General features: G+C 41.3%; 4 protein-coding genes across 6 annotated transcripts; 3 read left to right on the forward strand and 1 right to left on the reverse strand.

Moving 5' to 3' along the window:
* The first annotated feature begins 347 nt into the window (after window positions 1-347).
* Window positions 348-7,480, forward strand: LOC125018552 (serine/threonine-protein kinase ICK-like). 2 transcript variants are annotated; one of them, XM_047602542.1, is made up of 14 exons: window positions 348-569; window positions 1,201-1,471; window positions 1,638-1,692; window positions 3,017-3,138; window positions 3,246-3,325; window positions 3,549-3,681; window positions 3,771-3,942; window positions 4,642-4,809; window positions 4,882-5,298; window positions 5,393-5,592; window positions 5,702-5,844; window positions 6,272-6,388; window positions 6,495-6,602; window positions 6,693-7,480. In XM_047602542.1, exons 2-14 carry the CDS (start codon window positions 1,371-1,373, stop codon window positions 6,842-6,844), a joined length of 1,968 nt encoding a protein of 655 aa, XP_047458498.1. In that variant the 5' UTR covers window positions 348-569; window positions 1,201-1,370; the 3' UTR covers window positions 6,845-7,480. The 2 variants fall into 2 exon arrangements, with proteins under 2 accessions (XP_047458498.1, XP_047458499.1); XM_047602543.1 differs by lacking the exon at window positions 348-569 and adding an exon at window positions 2,516-2,559 and having other exon boundaries at window positions 1,453-1,471.
* A 1,642-nt stretch (window positions 7,481-9,122) lies between these two features.
* On the forward strand, window positions 9,123-11,951 carry LOC125018553 (glutathione S-transferase 3-like). The gene is made up of 7 exons (XM_047602544.1): window positions 9,123-9,239; window positions 9,331-9,441; window positions 9,527-9,578; window positions 9,821-9,953; window positions 10,728-10,863; window positions 10,955-11,080; window positions 11,155-11,951. The coding sequence occupies exons 2-7, from the start codon at window positions 9,355-9,357 to the stop codon at window positions 11,290-11,292; spliced, it is 672 nt and encodes a 223-aa protein (XP_047458500.1). The 5' UTR covers window positions 9,123-9,239; window positions 9,331-9,354; the 3' UTR covers window positions 11,293-11,951.
* Window positions 11,952-14,392: 2,441 nt separating this feature from the next.
* LOC125018554 (glutathione S-transferase A4-like) lies at window positions 14,393-16,034 on the forward strand. Its single transcript, XM_047602545.1, has 7 exons — window positions 14,393-14,469; window positions 14,556-14,663; window positions 14,748-14,799; window positions 15,037-15,169; window positions 15,253-15,388; window positions 15,479-15,604; window positions 15,712-16,034. The coding sequence occupies exons 2-7, from the start codon at window positions 14,577-14,579 to the stop codon at window positions 15,835-15,837; spliced, it is 660 nt and encodes a 219-aa protein (XP_047458501.1). The 5' UTR covers window positions 14,393-14,469; window positions 14,556-14,576; the 3' UTR covers window positions 15,838-16,034.
* On the reverse strand, window positions 15,976-17,650 carry tmem14a (transmembrane protein 14A). 2 transcript variants are annotated; one of them, XM_047602547.1, is made up of 5 exons: window positions 17,601-17,650; window positions 17,060-17,136; window positions 16,874-16,975; window positions 16,683-16,770; window positions 15,976-16,567 (listed from the first exon to the last, which is right to left on the reverse strand). In XM_047602547.1, exons 2-5 carry the CDS (start codon window positions 17,127-17,129, stop codon window positions 16,525-16,527), a joined length of 303 nt encoding a protein of 100 aa, XP_047458503.1. In that variant the 5' UTR covers window positions 17,130-17,136; window positions 17,601-17,650; the 3' UTR covers window positions 15,976-16,524. The 2 variants fall into 2 exon arrangements, with proteins under 2 accessions (XP_047458503.1, XP_047458502.1); XM_047602546.1 differs by having other exon boundaries at window positions 17,540-17,646.
* Window positions 17,651-18,394: the final 744 nt, after the last annotated feature.

The following is an 18,394-nucleotide window of genomic DNA, read 5'->3' on the forward strand; positions in this document are numbered from 1 at the left end:
ACAAGGATAAAAAGTATTAAACAAGAGATTTAACCAAAGAAGAAGAACGCAAAGCAAGAGAATTAACTGTAACTCGTTTCCGCCTTTGTGTTGCGTCGAGAAAGACCCTGTGTGCTATTTTCACGTTGTTGTTTAAAGTGCAGTTTTATTACGACGTTTGACTCGTATCATGGTATATTTAAGTTAAAATAGCTGTTTTTGCATTTATCTGGGCATCATCTCTGTAGCAAACCTCGCGCATTAAAATACGAAAAAATACTGTAATATTTCCGTTGTAGACGCTAAATAGTTGATGCTAAGTTGCAGGGATCTATTTCGTCTCTGTTGTGTCTTTGTGTCCAAACCTGAGAGCTGTGATTTGTCGTAAAAAGACTGAAAAGTGTTTTATAGCAACGCGAGATGAGGAAGGGGCCTAGCTGAGATTTTATTTACACTGCATGTGTGTGTGTGTGTGACGGACACACTGGTTGTTTGTGTGCCAGTTTATTACCGCATTAAGCCATTTGTTGAACATCGACTACGGATGCTCGGCTATGCGTTGTTGTCGTCGTCGGTTTGACGCGGGGAGGGTGAGTGTTGCTTCTCTGCCGCTTCTTTCTTTATTTTGAGTCATTTCGTCCACGCACAGTTGTTCCTCTGGATAATTTGTTAATGTTTTGTTTCAGCAGCTGGGCCAACATCAGCACCACAACACAGGCACGCGCTCGTCTCCTACCACATCTGTTATGTTAAAAAATCAACAAAAAAGAAAAACACACAGGGTGGTGTTGTAGTATTAAGATTATTTAACGCGAAACAACAGCGGGAATTAACCTTGCGGAATGTGCATATAATGAATGGTTATTGTCAAAAACGAATGGGCATCGTTAGCATGGTTAGCATGGTTAGCGTGGTTCACTTAAAGGGCCAATGCTGTCATTCTCATCCTCATTTATCTCATCTATTATTACAGGAGGACACACCTGTAGTATACCAGAGGTGGCAAAAGTATTCACATTATGCACTGTAATGAAAATGCAATAAAAAGTTAAGATAGAATAATGTATACTAAACTGATCAGAAGTCTTGCATAAAAACAAACAAGACGTTTAAAAGTGTCAGGCACATGTGTTATTTCCTTATCCACGCACACTGAAAATAATACAGTTGCCTAATTAACACCCTGTTGTTGTTTTTGTTGTCCATCCGTCAACTTCTCAGCCCACGGAGGCACATCCATGAAACCATGAGTCCTCCAGCTCTGCCCGTCGTCTTCTGCTGTTGTCACAGGAAAATCTGGTTGCATTCACCAGTAGGAGGTGAGGACGACATCTCCGCTTTCCACCCGATTATTATCTGCCCCCGGATGATGCTATGGAAGGACGAGCATAATGAATAGATACACAACCATCAGACAGCTCGGGGATGGCACCTACGGCTCAGTCATCCTCGGCCGCAGTCTGGAGTCGGGAGAGCTGGTCGCCATAAAGAAGTGAGTTTCCAGAAACAGTTTTGTTTCCCTGCATCCTTCAAAAGACATTTACAGCTGATGTTGTGCACCATGGTGTGTGTTGGTTGCTCTTAAAAGCAATGTTATCACTTAATAGCAGCAATGTGTGCAACAGATGAATAAGCAGGAACTATTTGATTTTTTTCAGAATGAAGAGAAAGTTTTACTCTTGGGAAGAATGCATGAACCTTCGTGAAGTCAAGGTGAGCCTTTAACACACTTTTACACATTTGAATAGCATAGCAGCAACTATGGAAAAATCAACTCAGAACAAACTTGTTTCACTGAGGCCATAGCTGGAAGCAGAGACTGATTATTTAAAGCGCAGGTGTAAGCTGAAAGGTTTCTGGAAGTCATCGGACCCCCGTCATATTTGCAGCACTAAAAATAGTTGTGACCAGACTAACATTAGCAAAGTAATGATGGCTCCTTTCATATCCAGAAATATTATAGTGTGTCGCTTACTTGAATAATGTAATGGCCTAGTTGCAACGTGAAGTCATTTTGTGGAGGACCAATTAATGATATTTACTGCAAAACATGCTTGATATTGGCTGTTTTGCTGATATACCCCAATACTGTCTCTGATATCTAACTCCTGATATCAACCGATACCGACATGTGCAGGCTTTTTACACCAAAACTATATCTCCTGATGTGGAATTAACACAATATGCCTGATTTTATTGTGATGCCCTACTGGATGTCTTCATTAATGCAACATGACTTTCCAGATGTAAAAATTTCTGTGCAAAATAAGACACCAACTTCAAACTGCCCGGTATTATTGGAAATCCTTATTAAATATGATATGTTATGCTGTGAGAGGTAAAACAGTGTCTTGGTGCAACCTTGTGAATCTCCGGTTCAGTTTGGGTTGATGTTTTTTCCATTTTCTTGCTTCATGTTTATCTTTTTGTGGTTAAATATTAAATGTGATGATGTACGTTGTAGCTCCGCTGTCAAATAATCACAAGCTTTTTGTTGTTTTCTTTTCACACCACTTCGGTGTGCTACTGTCTTAAGTTTCCTCACAGCTCCATGTCACACACCAGCTCTAAGAGCAGAAGGTGATTCTTGTGTGCTGTTGGTTTGGAGCCTAAACGTCCCCCTCTTTACTAGAGCTTATTGCAGCAGAACGTGTTTAGATCGGATCACGCTGGTCCTTAAAGCCCCGCTAAGTAGAATATAATTAAAGCATGCCATCATAAAGTCTCAGAGTCCCATTACAGCTTTTCCCCTGACTAAAATTTAGCATGGTTAAACCTGTATCATCCCAGCGCATGGGATCCTGCTTTCTATATTTGTTTTCCTCCTTTAGATCGTAAGCTTAAATCCCAGCCTTTGCAGCAGTTACCCCCAAACCACATTGTGTTTCTAACTACCCGTGTTTCAACCAGGCGGTTTTTTTAATAGTTGTGCGTCGTGCTTCTTCTGAGTGTGCTGCTGTGTATTGTTCAGCATGATTATTATTTTTTTGGTTTTCAGTTCATGCGCTCCAGTTCTTACATCGTCTGTTTCTTTCAGTCCCTGAAGAAACTCAACCATGCGAACGTGATCAAGCTTAAGGAGGTGATTCGAGAAAACGATCACTTGTACTTTATTTTTGAGTACATGAAGGAAAACCTTTACCAGCTAATGAAAGATAGGTGCGTATAATTGTCTCTTTTTGTATTAAATATATCCACATTTACATGTGTATTTGGCAAAAGCCTTCAGCTTGTTATATTTCGATCTGTTTGTTTTCTTACTGCAGGACCCGGTTGTTTCCTGAATCTGCTGTAAGGAACATTATGTTTCAGATACTTCAAGGGCTCGCATTCATTCATAAACATGGTACGTCAGCTTACAGCCCCAGGGTGCTAAATTAAACCATCACTGTGTAGGATTTAGTGGGATTATTAGAAAAAGAAAAAAATGAATGTAGTCGTATGCTTATATCCTCCAGGTCAGCCCTTTGATTGGTTGGTGGATATGCTCTTGTCCAATGAGATGCTCGTTGCTCTCTGGTGTTTTGCTCTAGATGAATCAAAATTGTCACACACCGTGTCTCTATTAGGGTTTTTTCACAGGGACATGAAACCGGAGAACCTCCTGTGCATGGGCCCAGAGCTGGTGAAAATAGCCGACTTCGGACTCGCGCGTGAGATCAGATCTCGACCGCCGTACACGGACTACGTCTCAACCAGATGGTGAGTTTCTCTTTTTTTTTTTTACGGTGAACCTCATTCGCCTGAAACGAAAGCGCGTTCATGTCCTTGTCCCGTTCTGTTCGACTCAGGTACAGAGCTCCAGAGGTGCTTCTCCGATCCACGTCCTACAGTTCGCCCATAGACCAGTGGGCGGTCGGCTGCATCATGGCGGAGCTCTACACCCTCAGGCCTCTTTTCCCAGGCTCCAGTGAAGTAGACACCATATTCAAGATTTGCCAAGTCTTGGGTACGCCGAAGAAGGTAACGTCTTACACCAGTGGAACAGAAAAATGATATTGAAGCGAAACAACTGAACAAATGTACGCAAGTGGTGTTTGTACCCAGGGATGAGGGATGACACTGTTAAGGGAATGTGACAGCGGTGTAACAGATGAGCTGAGAGCTGGAGGGAGAGAAATCTCTCCCATGCAGCTGGGACATCACGGCTTGGAAGTGGGTGTGAAGTCTGGATTGCTGGTTTTAGAAACGTCAAGCCATCCTGAAGGAGAACAAGCTACTGCAGCATATGCACAGAGCTCATGACACACAGCCTTTTATTTGGTTTTCCCCTGTTATTCACCATCTGCGCAGGATGTGTGTTAGCATTTTTTTTGGCTAGATACACCGAGCTGTTTAAACATGTGCAGCGTTATCAGTTCCCGCAGTTCGGCTGCGCTACCTGCATGTTACTAAGACTGGAAACATCCTAATCATCTCCAAGTCTGTACTTGCTCATGAGCCCGAGTGACTGTGCACATTCCTGTCCTGCAAAACTGACAAAATCTGACTAAAAAACGCACGAGACACTTGGCTGTTTACCGGTATTGAGGTACATGCGCTACTGTATTATTTTCCTAACTATTCTACATATAGTGTAGGACAGAATAAACCAGATATCCTTGTGAAGTCTGATGTTGGTGGTGGTTATTATGTGTAAGATGAACTGACTTCTCCCCATAGACCGATTGGCCGGAGGGATTCCAGTTGGCTAGTGCTATGAATTTCCGTTGGCCTCAGTGTGTCCCCAGTAACCTGAAGACACTGATCCCCAATGCGAGCCCTGAAGCCATCCATCTGATGACTGACCTGCTCCAGTGGGATCCCAAGAAGAGACCAGGTTCAGCCCAGGTAGGTAGCGCCACATTAGCTGCTACAGAATGAAGGCTCGCGTTTTTTGTCTAAATATTTTCGTCTTTTCAGGCTCTCAGGTACTCGTACTTTCACGTGGGCCAGGCTTTGGGCACTCCTCAGCAGATCCTGGAGCAGGGCAGGCCTCACCCGGGCCACGTGCCGCTACAGGCGCCCTTGCAGCCACAGCAGACACAGCTGCAGCAGCAGCAGCAGCAGCACCAGCACCAGCACCAGCAGCCTCTGCTGCTCAAGCCCGTGCCCCCTCCCCAGCCTCCGCCCCCCAACCAGCACTGCCCCCCGCCCAGGCCGCTCCAGCAGATCCAGCCCTCGTCCGCGTCGGCCGCCGCCCAGGCCGCGGCGTACCAGCGGCACACGGAGCTGGTGCGAGAGCAGCAGCAGCCAAAGCACATCCTGAAGCCGGAGCAGACGGAAGGAACGCCGCAGGGCCGCCTTCCTTACATCGTCGACAAGAGTCTGCCAGGCAAGGTGAGATGTGATAACGTTTACAGGAGTTGTGTTGATTTGAATTGTTTCGAGAAGGGGAGACCGGCAGTCGGCTGATGTTTGTTGTTCTTTGTAGCAAACGAGGCAGGAGTCAGAAAATGCAAATCTGCTGGGATATCAGTTGAAACCCAAAGGAGGAGGGCGGCGGCGTTGGGGTCACCTTAAGGGTGAAGACTGGGACGACTACGAGGAAACTGATCTGACGTCTATAAGCATTCTCGGGAAAAGTAACTTCTCCACAGAGAAGCCGAGGCAGGGGGAAGATGCACTGAGCAGGTGAGACTACTACGATCTGTGTGTGACATCTGCATAGAGACAAAAACACAATGAAGTCTGTGTTACAACAAGCAGATTATTCAGACCGCTTTGCTCTCCTGTCTGTCAGATATGGAAACGTTCTGGATTTCAGTCGACCCAGTGGAAAGGAGGACGCACCTTTAAACCTGAACAAGGCGGCAGCTTATCAAGAGCCATCGAGGACCGCCTCCGCTAAACAACATTACCTGAGGCAGTCCAGATATTTACCCGGTAATATATTGTACATTTTTACACACTCGACATCTGTTACAGTAGCTGTGAACTGGACCTTAAACTGTTGCACCAGTCAAAACATCATTCGAACAGTCTGTCCATGCGTTATATATGTCTAAGCTATATATGTCTATCTATGTTTACTGTTACTGTTGAGAGCTTTTGTGCCTGCACTGATTGACTTAATTATTGTGCTGACTTTACACAGTGGATGATAATGGGACTGGTTAAAGGATCTTTATTACATCACTTGCTCTATAGTGTATGAATGTTCCAAACAAAACTTTGTGTATTTAAAGAAATTTAAATTTAAAAAAAATATGTAAAAAAAAATGTCTAAACAACCAAAGATTTTGCCCCTGCCGTACCCCCTGTTGAAGATGTATGCTTTAGAGGATAATGTGTCTATTTCTGTCGGCGTCAGGCATAAGTACAAAGAAGAACGTGGCCATAAATGCCAGTAAAGACTTCAGTGGAAGCCATCTTTGGGGTGGCAGCAGTATACCATTCGGGGGAACTCTGCCGAGCAGAGGCGCACATGGTAACGTCACCGCGTTGTTTGTAACTGGTTGTTGTTGCTGCTGCTGCTGCTGCTGCTGCTGTCCCTACATTCAAATCAGTGTGCATGTTTCTGTTTCATTCATCAGGCACAAATACAATCCCTGGTGGATACATGCCGTCGTTTTACAAAAAAGACAGTGGTTCGGCTGGTCACAGGGGGCATCAGGGTCCTTCAGCGGAAACGACAGCATCGAGTGAGCACGCATTTCACACGTCACGTAACTGTACCACAGCCTCTAAACAAACCAGCTGATCACTGTGCTGCATGTTTATTGATATTTCAGATTATGCAACGTGGCGTTCTGGCCGCAGTCAGATGAACACCTCTTCAAATGTACCGTTGGCCAACAAGGGCAGCCCCGGTCTGCTACCGCGCCCGCCGCTACAAACGATTCACGGGCGAACAGACTGGTCTGCCAAATACGGACACCGCTAGTGGCCTCAGTGGAGCTCTGACCTGTGCCCTAAGAACTCTTAAACCTCCAAAGAGTAGGCCTAGTTGTTTTATAATCAAAGCCTGTACATAAACCTTACACAGCAATAAATTTCGTTGCATCGTGTGTACCATGGATGTTGTGAGTTAAGTATTTAAATGTATGGGTAAATGCAACAGGCCAAAATGTGACTCGCTCCTCAGTGTTTTATTTTGTACTTCTGTTATTTAACTGCTGTCATGCAGAGGTTAAACCCTCAGTTTTTTTGTATTTTATCACTGAATGTTGTTCAACAACATGTATACTTAATATGCATATTATAACTTGATGAAGCCTTCACTGTGACTTGGTTTGGGCTGACTAATTACTTTGCCTATGTACAGTATGCGCATTTTTTTTTTTTTTTTTTACACTTCTCTCCTTTTTCTTTTACAATGTTTTCCCTGTCAATCTGGTTACCATTATTTGTGTATAAGTTTTTGGTCAATTTCAAGGCAGCACTTTAATTTCACTGAAGTTGTGGGTCTGTTCAGCAGTAAAATTATCCAAGTCACCACCCTCAACCCCTCTCGTGGCCAAACTTGAGTGTGATTATTAAAATGCAGGTTATCGAGTATAATTAAACTTTTGACTCAGTACTGATGTGTTCAGTGTTTATTTTTTTTCTGAAATCCTGTGTAGTGGATCAGGTGGTTGGTTGCAGGACGTTAAATGTTAATCATTACAATATCAGTCAATTTTTTTTCCATGCCACAGCCGCAACGTGATGAGTGCAGCAGAGCCACTGGATTACTCTGCTGCTAGACATTAATCCAGTTTGTCAGAAAAAGCTCACCATTAATGCCGTGCATGCATGAGTGCAGAGCATATACACTACAGGGATTAGAGTGGACTCATAATGTAATGACATGTATTTTTGCCGATGTGCATATGAATAATTGAAAAGAGTAAAGTCAGTGAGCAAAGCTGTCTTTAAAGTCTTCTCCCTGTGCATGTCTTGTATTGCATGGATGTAGCTAGGTCCAGGATGTGATAAGATTTTATTAAATAACATTTGAATGAATTTTATTGCCACATATTCCATGGGACACAAGCCTCCTGTCAAATTTTAAACTTTACATTTACTCTTTAGCACTACCTGCAGGCGGGTGGTTGAAATAGCACCTGTGGTTCGTTTCATAACATTATCAATGTGTTATTTAAAAATAAAAAGCAGTTTAAATGAATATCAGTAAACATTACACAGAGTTTCGTCATTATTGTGGCCAAGTTTGTTGCGAAATTTACATGGAAGATGCAAAAAAAAATGTAAAAATATGGTTATTGTGTAGTGTTCAGTTTCAATACAGGGGAAAAACACGTTTTAAAACACAGTCGGTTTAATTATTTCTTATTAAATTTCTTATTAAATTTGTTTTGCATGCACTTTATGTAGTAAATGTATTTTTCATAATATGTGGCTCGCGCGATAATACCTCGTATCTCGTATTGTGAACGCGTAACTACATACGATTACGAAGCGAATTATTAAAATTATTAAACATATTCAAAATATAGTATAACGTAAATTATGTTCTAATAATGTATGTAACAGTAAATATATAATAATATAATATATAGTAGTATAGTATATAATAACAAAACCAAACATGGTTTGTTTGATTAGTTTAAAAAGGAAGGCAGACTGCCACGTGCAGCGCCGCATTTGGATGTGTCTGAAGCTTGGAGCTTGACTTCCCTACGTTTCTCCTAGGCCTTGAGCTTGTTTGGAGGTTCTAGCAGGGGAGCGCAGCTACTGGTATACCGATGGATGCTCGTCCTCCGGGGGGGACCTCGTCCTCTTCCACCGAGCGCGGAGCGTCGGGAGGGACACACATGGACCGGTGAGGGAAGAGGGGGACACCCGCCTAGCCAGCCAGATCAGCCGAATCAACCCTAGCGATCAATGGGGTGACAGATGTCGCAGCCAGATCGCCCTCACATCCGAGTTTTGAAAAGAAGCCCAGTCTGTATATAAGGGGGCAAATGGCACAAGCCGTCATTCTTACGGTGTTATAACTACACACTATTATCATGATCAGCAAATTTATTCTGGTTTACTTTTTAAATAACCCAGTGTCAAATGGTGGTTTCGATTATGTTGAATTTAACGAAAAATAATCCTTCAAGTTAGTGCGAGTTAGTGTTTTACCCATGATGTCTAGCGGTAATATGTTAATGTGCCTCATTTCTACTGGCCACAACTCACCAATCACAGACTACACATGCTTGCCCCGCCCACCGCCCCTTGTTTCATTTCCCCAACGACACCACAGTGTTATATAAAGGTCTAAACTATTTTTTCAACTTCTCTTTCACTCCTGCACGACAGAACTGCTATAAAAACTCAAGACTGAGGTGTAGTATACATATATTTCTTCTTCTATTTCTTCTTTCTATCTATCTCTGTTTGTTGTGTGTTTATTCTCATGTATTTGTGATTTTGCAGATTTGATTGAAAACAGTAGGAATCATGGCTGGAAAAGTTGTGCTGTATTATTTCAATGGGAGAGGGAGAATGGAGTCAATCCGCTGGCTCCTGACGGCTGCAGACGTGGAGGTAAGTGAAGGGTGCAATGTTGTCTGAAGCTTTACTGTCTTTAAGGAAATTTGTGTGTTTGAATGTGCTCTGCAATTCTTCACAGTTTGATGAGGTGTTTCTGACCACCCGAGAGCAGTATGAGAAACTCCTGAGTGGTAAGCTTGTTGCAGAGTGATATCTCTTGGATTTCAAATCACGTGCCTTAAATATTCACATTTGTTTATCCCTCGACTGCAACCCACATTTGATACAACCGGTGATGACACAGCAGTCTGGAGGATCTAACATCTCTTGGCCTATAAACACCCATAAACACTGATACTAGTTTACAATTTTGAATTAATGTTTAACCACTGGGAGTGTTGTCATTCTTTACCTGTTGCTCTTTGTTCTGCAGATGGAGCGCTCATGTTTCAACAGGTCCCTATGGTGGAAATGGATGGAATGAAGCTGGTTCAGACAAAGGCCATCTTGAATTATATCGCAGAGAAGTACAATCTCCACGGGAAGGATCTCAAAGACCGTGTCATGTATGCCCAACTCAACTCAAACATTATTTACAAAGCATATATATATATATGGAGAGAGACTGTTCCAGAGTCTAGAGTCACCTCTAGACTTCAGTCTAGTTCTGGGAACCTCTAACAGCAGCTTTTCCGAGGACTCAATTAACTAAACTGCATTTTATAGACGGAGTTCCGCTCTTATCAGCAATATATAACACTATTGTTGTACTGTGGCCTGTGACGTTATAGTTTTGCTGATTCCCATGCAGCAAGACAGTAAAAGAGAGAAGTGAGAGCTAGAGAAAGATCGTTTTAGTCCGACATACATAGCGTGGAATTATTTTATGTCGCATTTTAACATGTGGTTCCACTCAGTTTGGCGCTCGCCTGCTACAAACGGGGCGTTGCGAAGTTTCTGCTCAGACATGTTTCAGTGAAAGCATTGCCGTTGCCAACACGCTCTTGTCTCCAAATCAATGGTCCCACCACTTCTTCCACCCTTAATGGTTCAATGCTCGGTTTCCACGAAACCAACAATCCAATAATATTTATACTAAGATAAAGATCTGTTTCCATTTCATCCTCGTCCATTTCCAACAGCGTTCAGAGGGATCCAACCAACCCTGTGACGTATTCAGTTACGTCACTTCAAAATGGTGACTCCCTTAGCAGGCGAGCGGGGCGGAAATGACGAAAAATAAACTTCTTTAATCTTTGATTTTTAACAACTTTTTAATGTTTGACTTTAGCAAAGGTATAAAGTTGAGTCTAAGTCTAAGGTGTTATTCTGTCTTCTAGGATCAACATGTACACAGAGGCACTGATTGATCTCATGGAGCTGATCATGATTCTGCCCTTCATTCCAGACCCCAACTCAAAACTGGACAACATTCAAAGTAAAGCAAAAGAGCGCTACTTTCCTGTGTTTGAAAAGGTACCTCACAATAAAGATGGAAAAGCTGACCTGATGATGAATGTATCTGATTGTTGATGATAACTGGACAAGACACTGTGTTTGTCCACAGGCGCTGTCTGGATGCGCACACCTGGTGGGAGGTAAACTAAGCAGTGCAGACGTCCTGTTGCTCGAATCCACCTTGATGCTGGAGGAGAAGTTTCCAGCAATTCTGTCCGACTTCCCCAACATCAAGGTAAGGGAAACGTGTTACATTCAGCTGGACAAACTGAATGATTCAACAACAAAGTTAACTGTGATTCTCTCCAGGCCTTGCAGGAGAGGATGAAAAGTATTCCTGCCATCAGCAAGTTTCTGCAGCCTGGCAGCAAGAGGAAGTCGCCTCCAGACGACGTCTACAGGAAGACCGTCATGGAAGTGCTACAATCCAGTTTACTAAACCGATGAACTCTGAGGAATCTGACGCATTCCTTAAATAATCCTGATTAACGATGATTTAAACTGAGATTAGTGTGCACGGTGTCGAAATGCAAAACAATAATGTTGCAGAATTAATGTAATCTAATCTGTCACAAGTCTAAATAAAATAAAATAAAATAAAATAAAATAAAATAAATATAATGCAGGGCGGTCAGGTGCATTCAAGGTGAACTTTAGACAGACAGTTACCTAATTCAGAGTTATATAATTTCCTTCCTACAATCTCGGGCTTACCAGACACAAAATTAACAACTACAATGACTAGTTAGGACACGCTCGTTAAATTTTAACAGTGATAGTAACTTTATTTTGACCGAAGTCTGTGTAGTCTCATCATTTACTGACAGGAAGCCTGGCAGACCTCTAGATGTCGCTGTGAAGCCTCAAGTAATTCAAATATACTTTGAACGAGAAAAGGACAATACTAAACCAATTGTATGTGAGGACCTTTGTTTTCTTTAGTTAGTCTTGGTCTATATATATTACACATCTTTAAGCAAAAGCGCAGTCGTTACAACTGTACTTTTAAACCGTGACTGTACTTCCTTGTTTGTGCCACAATGCGCATGTGCCATTTGTCTGTGCTATGTTCGCTGACCATCAATAAAATGGGAAATTACTACTAAGTGTTGCAAATGTCAATAAATTCATCTACAGTGCATCTGGAAAGGTCAATTTGAAAGAGATTTGAATAAGCCTCATATTTACATTGTACTTATGTAAATATGAATACTTATGTTCTGAGACTTATTAGATGTATAACCTATATTTAGACTGTACATTTATGGTAAAATCTGTATTTTAGTGCATGAGGTGATATTCTGCACTGACTTTCTGTCACCTGCAGCAGAGAATCCTGCAGTAAGAGACTCGTCAGAGGCTACAATCCTTTACTAACGATGTTTGATGAATCTGAGATTTAAATAATGAACATATTAATACTAGTAGATTATTGCACGGTGTGTGAATACATAAAAGTTTTGAGAATTATGTAATTAGACTAGTACATTATCAAAGAATAAAGTCAACACAAAATAAATATATATGGGGTGAGGTGCATTCAATGTAATTAAAAGCAGTTACCTAATTCAGAGTTATATAATTTCCTTCCTACAATCTCGGGCTTACCAGACACAAAATTAACAACTACAATGACTAGTTAGGACACGCTCGTTAAATTTTAACAGTGATAGTAACTTTATTTTGACCGAAGTCTGTGTAGTCTCATCATTTACTGACAGGAAGCCTGGCAGACCTCTAGATGTCGCTGTGAAGCCTCAAGTAATTCAAATATACTTTGAACGAGAAAAGGACAATACTAAACCAATTGTATGTGAGGACCTTTGTTTTCTTTAGTTAGTCTTGGTCTATATATATTACACATCTTTAAGCAAAAGCGCAGTCGTTACAACTGTACTTTTAAACCGTGACTGTACTTCCTTGTTTGTGCCACAATGCGCATGTGCCATTTGTCTGTGCTATGTTCGCTGACCATCAATAAAATGGGAAATTACTACTAAGTGTTGCAAATGTCAATAAATTCATCTACAGTGCATCTGGAAAGGTCAATTTTGAAAGAGATTTGAATAAGCCTCATATTTACATTGTACTTTATGTAAAAATATGGAAATACCTTTATTTTTCTTTGTAATTCATGACGTTACTTTAATAGATATAAAACCTAGATGATTTTAGGATGGATACATTTGTAAACTGCATTTGTGCCATTTGAGGCTGTAATTCTGGCTGACTTCTGTTTCCCACAGTAATCCTGCAGATAAGAGATCTCGTCGAGGCATATTCCTTTTTCTAGAGTTTATGAACTATGATTGATTAAATTATGAACATATAAAGTTTGGATTCAGTAGTAGTTTTCTGACATTGTGAACTTCATCAAAAGATCCTTTTGAGTAACATTAGACTCAGCATTCGAAGATAAAGCCACACCACAAATAATTTTATGGGGTGAGACATTACAATTGTCCCAATTAAAAAGGCAGTTTGAATAAAACAAATAAGTGCAGAGATCTGGAAAGTACTCACAGTGCTTCGCTTTTTCCACATTTTGTTATGTTGCAGCATTATTTCAAAATGTTTTAGGTTCATTTTTCCCTCAAAATTTTCCTCACCCCATAATGACAACCTGATTTTATTTTTAATTTTTGCAAATTTATTAAAAAAGTAAAAAACTAAGAAATCACATGTACATAAGTATTCGCAGCCTGTGCTCAGTACTTTGTTGATGCACATAAGGCAGCAGTTTCAGCCTCAAGTCTTTTGATTGTTGATGCCACACGCCGGCCACACCATCTTTGGGCCGTTTCGCTCATTCCTCTTTGCAGTGCCTCTCAAGCTCCTTCAGGTTGGATTCGAAGCGTCGGTGCGCAGCCATTTGTAGGTCCCTCCAGAGTTGTTCAATTAGATTCAAGTCTGGGCTCTGGCTGGTTTGCGCTGAAGCCACTTCTTTAATATCTTGGCTGTGTGCTTTGGGCCGTTGTCCTGCTGAGCAGAAAAATGAACTGTCGCCCTGGTCTTTGGTCAAGAGCGCTCTGGAGCAGGTTTTCAATCAGGATGTGTCAGTACACCAAAATATATCCACTAAATACACATGTAGGGAGGGAAGACTATTACACTGTGGAGCAAACTTGTGTCTCTGGTAGTTTCCTGGTAAAAGGGAAGAAATGTGCATGTTAATACTGATGAAGACCTCATGTCTGAATACACACACAACCAGTGAGACCGTTAAGGTAATGGACTAAATATTTATGCTGCATGGTGTTTTATGTTCCTGTTTTTAATTGTGGTGCCCTGCCAGTCAAAACGTCTGTGGTTTGAAGGTAATTATATGCGTAAGCATACATTTAATTTACTTTCTTTTTAAACACAAATTCCACAGCTGCTTTTCTCAGGTGTGTCTATAAAGGACTGTTAGAATAGAAGCTTTTTTTTTTTAACCAGGTTTTAACCTGTTACGTTAATCTGTAATATGTTGATAAGATACGTTTCTATTGGCCACAAACCACCAATCACAGACTTCTCACACATTCCCCTCCCACACTACGATATCCTACAACAACCTAAATTTGTCCTGCAGAAGCTCTCAACGCCTGTCTGATTCCTCCTCGGCATCCAGGCGTTGCACAGGTATGAGAACCGAAGACTCAGATGCAGCACATCCAGTTTTGCTCAGTGACATGCCATTTAGTAAATGCGCCTTTGTCTTTTTGCAGGTTTCCTTAAACGCAAAAGCCATGGCTGGAAAAGTTGTGCTTCACTATTTCAATGGGAGAGGGAGAATGGAGTCAATCCGCTGGCTCCTGGCGGCTGCAGAGGTGGAGGTAAGTGAAGATGTGGCGATGAGATATAATCAAGCTGTCTTTCAGGAAACAAATCGGCTCTGAATGGCTTCTTTATGTTCACAGTTTGATGAGGTGTTTCTGACCACCCGAGAGCAGTATGAGAAACTCCTGAGTGGTAAGCGGGTTAACATTGGTGTTACTAGGATCATCTTAGGTCAGTGGATGGACGCTTTGTGGCTCACACTTCAATTTTGAGTTGTTTAAATGTTTGCACAGCTTCGGCAAACACACAAGCAAACAGGAATGACACAGCATTTTGAAGGCAAAGGGCTCAAGTGTCTTATCATGAATGAATTGATGAATGAACTGGGAGTTCTGCCATTTTCTAGCTGTTGCTGTGTTTGCTCTGCAGATGGAGCGCTCATGTTTCAACAGGTCCCTTTGGTGGAAATAGATGGTATGAAGCTGGTTCAGACAAAGGCCATCCTGAATTACATCGCAGAGAAATACAATCTCCACGGGAAGGATCTCAAAGACCGTGTCATGTATGGTCCATTGCAACAACACTGTGCAAGTGTCTTTGTACGTCACGTTTAGAGTTAAATGAATGCGCATTTCTTTCTTCTAGGATCAACATGTACACAGAGGCTCTGATTGATCTCATGGAGATGATCATGATTCTGCCCTTCACTCCAGACCCCAACTCAAAACTGGACAACATTCAGAATAAAGCAAAAGAGCGCTACCTTCCTGTGTTTGAAAAGGTGCCTCATAAAAAACATGGAAAAAACTGACGTGAAGATAAATGACTGATGGTTGATGATAACTGGACAAGACACTGTGTTTGTCCTCAGACGCTGTCTGGACCCCCACACCTGGTGGGAGGTAAACTGACCATTGCAGACGTGCTGCTGCTCGAATGCACCTTGATGCTGGAGGAGCAGTTTCCAACAATTCTGTCCAAGTTCCCCAACATCAAGGTAAGAGAGACATTCTACATGATTGTTGTCTTGTTCCCATGAATTTCGCGTGTATTGTTAACGCCAAGAATTGTGCTCCGTTGAAAGTCCTCTGTGTTTCTCTCCAGGCCTTCCAGGGGAGGATGAAATCTATCCCTGCCATCAGCAAGTTTCTGCAGCCTGGCAGCAAGAGGAAGCCGCCTCCAGACGACGTCTACAAGAAGACCATCATGGAAGTGTTCCAGTTTAAGTGATCACTTACATGACCTCAGCAAAAGCCTGACACATTCCTGACACAGGTGATGCGTGGTTCCACTATGTTTGTTGGTTTATGTTGAGGTACCGACTGTGAAGTCCAATTATAAATGAAGAATAAATGTTTGTCACTTTCATGAAGTTGCACAAATTTTCATGAATCTGTTTAATAAAATTACAAACATGTTGGATTTAATTCATTTTTTTTTTATTCAAATACATGGTTTGTTTGAAATCAAGAATAAAAACGTATTTGTTTTTACATTAATCAGACATTTCAGGTCAGACAAAATAGAAAAAGAAAAGTCTTAACAACAGGTAAGTATCTTGTTAACAGACACTAGTCAAGCAAGTTTCGAGAAACTCTACCAGTCCAGTGGTCTTATTTTAATATTTTTAGATACAGTCTGCACGTGTTGTACAATAGTAGTGATGTGCCTACAGAAAACCTGAAGCAAAAGATTACAAATGTCTGTTGTGCTGCCAGGACTGTGAGCGATTCATGGAAATTAACCATTAATAAATGAGATTTACTTTCACACAAAGGCACGGATACAAAAGCAACAAAAACACATGGCATGTAGGATTATTAAAAGAGAACGTAAACACACCCAGTAGATTGGATTTAGTGCAAGAAGGGAATCATGTTTGTTTTAAATCGAGGCTCTTTGGTCTTGTTCATCCGCTCACAACATGATCAGGAGCAGCAGTCGAAACACCATCAGCAAACTGTGAGAAAGGGACGACAAATCAGAAATGACTAAATCAATAAGTCTCCATACAATGGCTTTCACGAGCGATTGAATTTCGTAATAATTTGTTTCTGCGTGTTGAGCCCGCTGACCTCAGTCCCGACATAATGCCAGCTGGCATTAATTTTCCAGATTTCTTGTATCTTGTTCCCATGACGACTGCGAGGACTCCCGAGGAGACTGAAAGAAAAGAAAACACCAGGATGAGACAGTGGCTAGACGTTAAAACTAATCCTCTGTCTGCTGAAAATGAGCATAACAGGACGGCTTCAGTCACACTCACGCAACAAGATCTTGATGTCCTTTGGGTCGTTAGAGATGTTATAAGCGCCGTACGCAGAAAAACTCCCGAAAACTAAACCAGCCACCAGGGACATCACGCTGCCTGCCAGAACCAAATAACAAGTTAGTCTCTGGGTAAGCTTTCTTCCTAAAATGAAAAGTGGTTGTCAAATGGTGACATTTCAACCTTTTCTCTTGTATCCCATAAATCCTCCAAAAGCAATGATTGCAGCATAGCTAAACCCAATCCAGTCCATGGCAACGCTGTGAGCAGAATACAGTGCAGAGTGTCAGCATTTTGTTCAGTTTTTATGCATTTTATTTTGATTGTTTTACAAAAACCTTAAGAAGCATGGGTCCACTATTAGACACGGGAAATGAAAAACAAGGAAAAAAATCTTCTTTTTAAACTAATTTCATGTTTCAGTATTAAAATCTACGGTATGTAGTCTGATTATCTACCATCAAGAAGCCTGTCGGACCTCTAGATGTCGCTCTGAGCCCTAGATTGATAAATATATACGTTGAATTAGGAAACAACCACAGAAGTAGGATACAAACGTACCTACGCCACTGGCGTATAATAATAACTATTTAACATAAAGTACTTCGTGTTAGTTACGCTCATAACAATATTCTTTTCTCCTTCTCGTTATTTATTACACACCTGGAGAGTTCAAACAAATGAGGAGCAGCAGCAGCAGGAGGAGCAGACGTTAGAGACGCACCTTTAATCTGTGGACCCACTTCCTTGTTATCGCCTACAAATCACAACGCGCAGGTGCAGTTCGGTCCGTGCTGTGTTCGCTGACCTTAGACTAAGTAGGAGAAGGAAGATTGCATCGATTTTGTGTTCCGAACGAGAGTAAACGAATCTACTTTATGTTCTCTCGTCATACAATTGAATTAGCTTGATATTTTTATTTAAACGAACTTTTCATAGAAATTATTTCGTTTTGTCAGTATATGACTTAATAGTGTGTAGTATATTCAAATATAGTTCAGCTGTATTAGTAGATTTAACTACTCTAATTTCAACCAAATATAACTTTATACATTTATTTGTAGAATCTATGAAAACAAAGTTTCATAGTTGGCATTAAAATCATGTACCATGATTCACACATGTACTGTAGATAACTGTAATGTAAATAAAGTATAAGCCTTATATACATTTCAAGTGTCCAAGTGTTGAGGCAACTACAGATGTGAAGGCACTGCTGTATTAAATAATCTGTTGTGGCCGTTTGTCAATCACTAAAGGGAAATTATAGCCCTTTAGCCCTGTAATAAACTTGAGCTAAATAAAATATTAAAAATACTACACCTACTGCAACTCTCTGAAGAGTGCTGGAAATGACATTGTCATTAATTTAATTTAGTTAAGGACAAGTGGCTTCTGGAGGAGGAGGCATGAAAAGTCTCAATGCATGTCAATGTTTTTATACCGTTTTAGGCTTTCAATCTGAATGCACACCCAACCATAGAGATTAAGTTAATGGATTAAAAATGAAGCCTGAAC

The sequence above is a fragment of the Mugil cephalus genome, chromosome 13 (genome assembly GCF_022458985.1).
Source record: "Mugil cephalus isolate CIBA_MC_2020 chromosome 13, CIBA_Mcephalus_1.1, whole genome shotgun sequence".
Classification (NCBI taxonomy): domain Eukaryota; kingdom Metazoa; phylum Chordata; class Actinopteri; order Mugiliformes; family Mugilidae; genus Mugil; species Mugil cephalus.

Bases quoted from the DNA above. Each gene is read 5' to 3' on its own strand.
- LOC125018553 (XM_047602544.1), top strand. From the start codon at position 9,355: ATGGCTGGAAAAGTTGTGCTGTATTATTTCAATGGGAGAGGGAGAATG. The intron at 9,954-10,727 runs GTATGCCCAACT...TCTGTCTTCTAG, and splicing joins GATCTCAAAGACCGTGTCAT to GATCAACATGTACACAGAGG. The intron at 11,081-11,154 runs GTAAGGGAAACG...GATTCTCTCCAG, and splicing joins CCGACTTCCCCAACATCAAG to GCCTTGCAGGAGAGGATGAA.
- LOC125018554 (XM_047602545.1), top strand. From the start codon at position 14,577: ATGGCTGGAAAAGTTGTGCTTCACTATTTCAATGGGAGAGGGAGAATG. The intron at 15,170-15,252 runs GTATGGTCCATT...TCTTTCTTCTAG, and splicing joins GATCTCAAAGACCGTGTCAT to GATCAACATGTACACAGAGG. The intron at 15,389-15,478 runs GTGCCTCATAAA...GTTTGTCCTCAG, and splicing joins ACCTTCCTGTGTTTGAAAAG to ACGCTGTCTGGACCCCCACA.
- LOC125018552 (XM_047602542.1), top strand. From the start codon at position 1,371: ATGAATAGATACACAACCATCAGACAGCTCGGGGATGGCACCTACGGC. The intron at 3,943-4,641 runs GTAACGTCTTAC...TTCTCCCCATAG, and splicing joins TCTTGGGTACGCCGAAGAAG to ACCGATTGGCCGGAGGGATT. The intron at 5,299-5,392 runs GTGAGATGTGAT...TGTTCTTTGTAG, and splicing joins ACAAGAGTCTGCCAGGCAAG to CAAACGAGGCAGGAGTCAGA.
- tmem14a (XM_047602547.1), bottom strand. From the start codon at position 17,129: ATGGACTGGATTGGGTTTAGCTATGCTGCAATCATTGCTTTTGGAGGA. The intron at 16,976-17,059 runs GTTGAAATGTCA...TGGTTCTGGCAG, and splicing joins TATGGGATACAAGAGAAAAG to GCAGCGTGATGTCCCTGGTG. The intron at 16,771-16,873 runs GTGAGTGTGACT...CTTTTCTTTCAG, and splicing joins GGACATCAAGATCTTGTTGC to TCTCCTCGGGAGTCCTCGCA.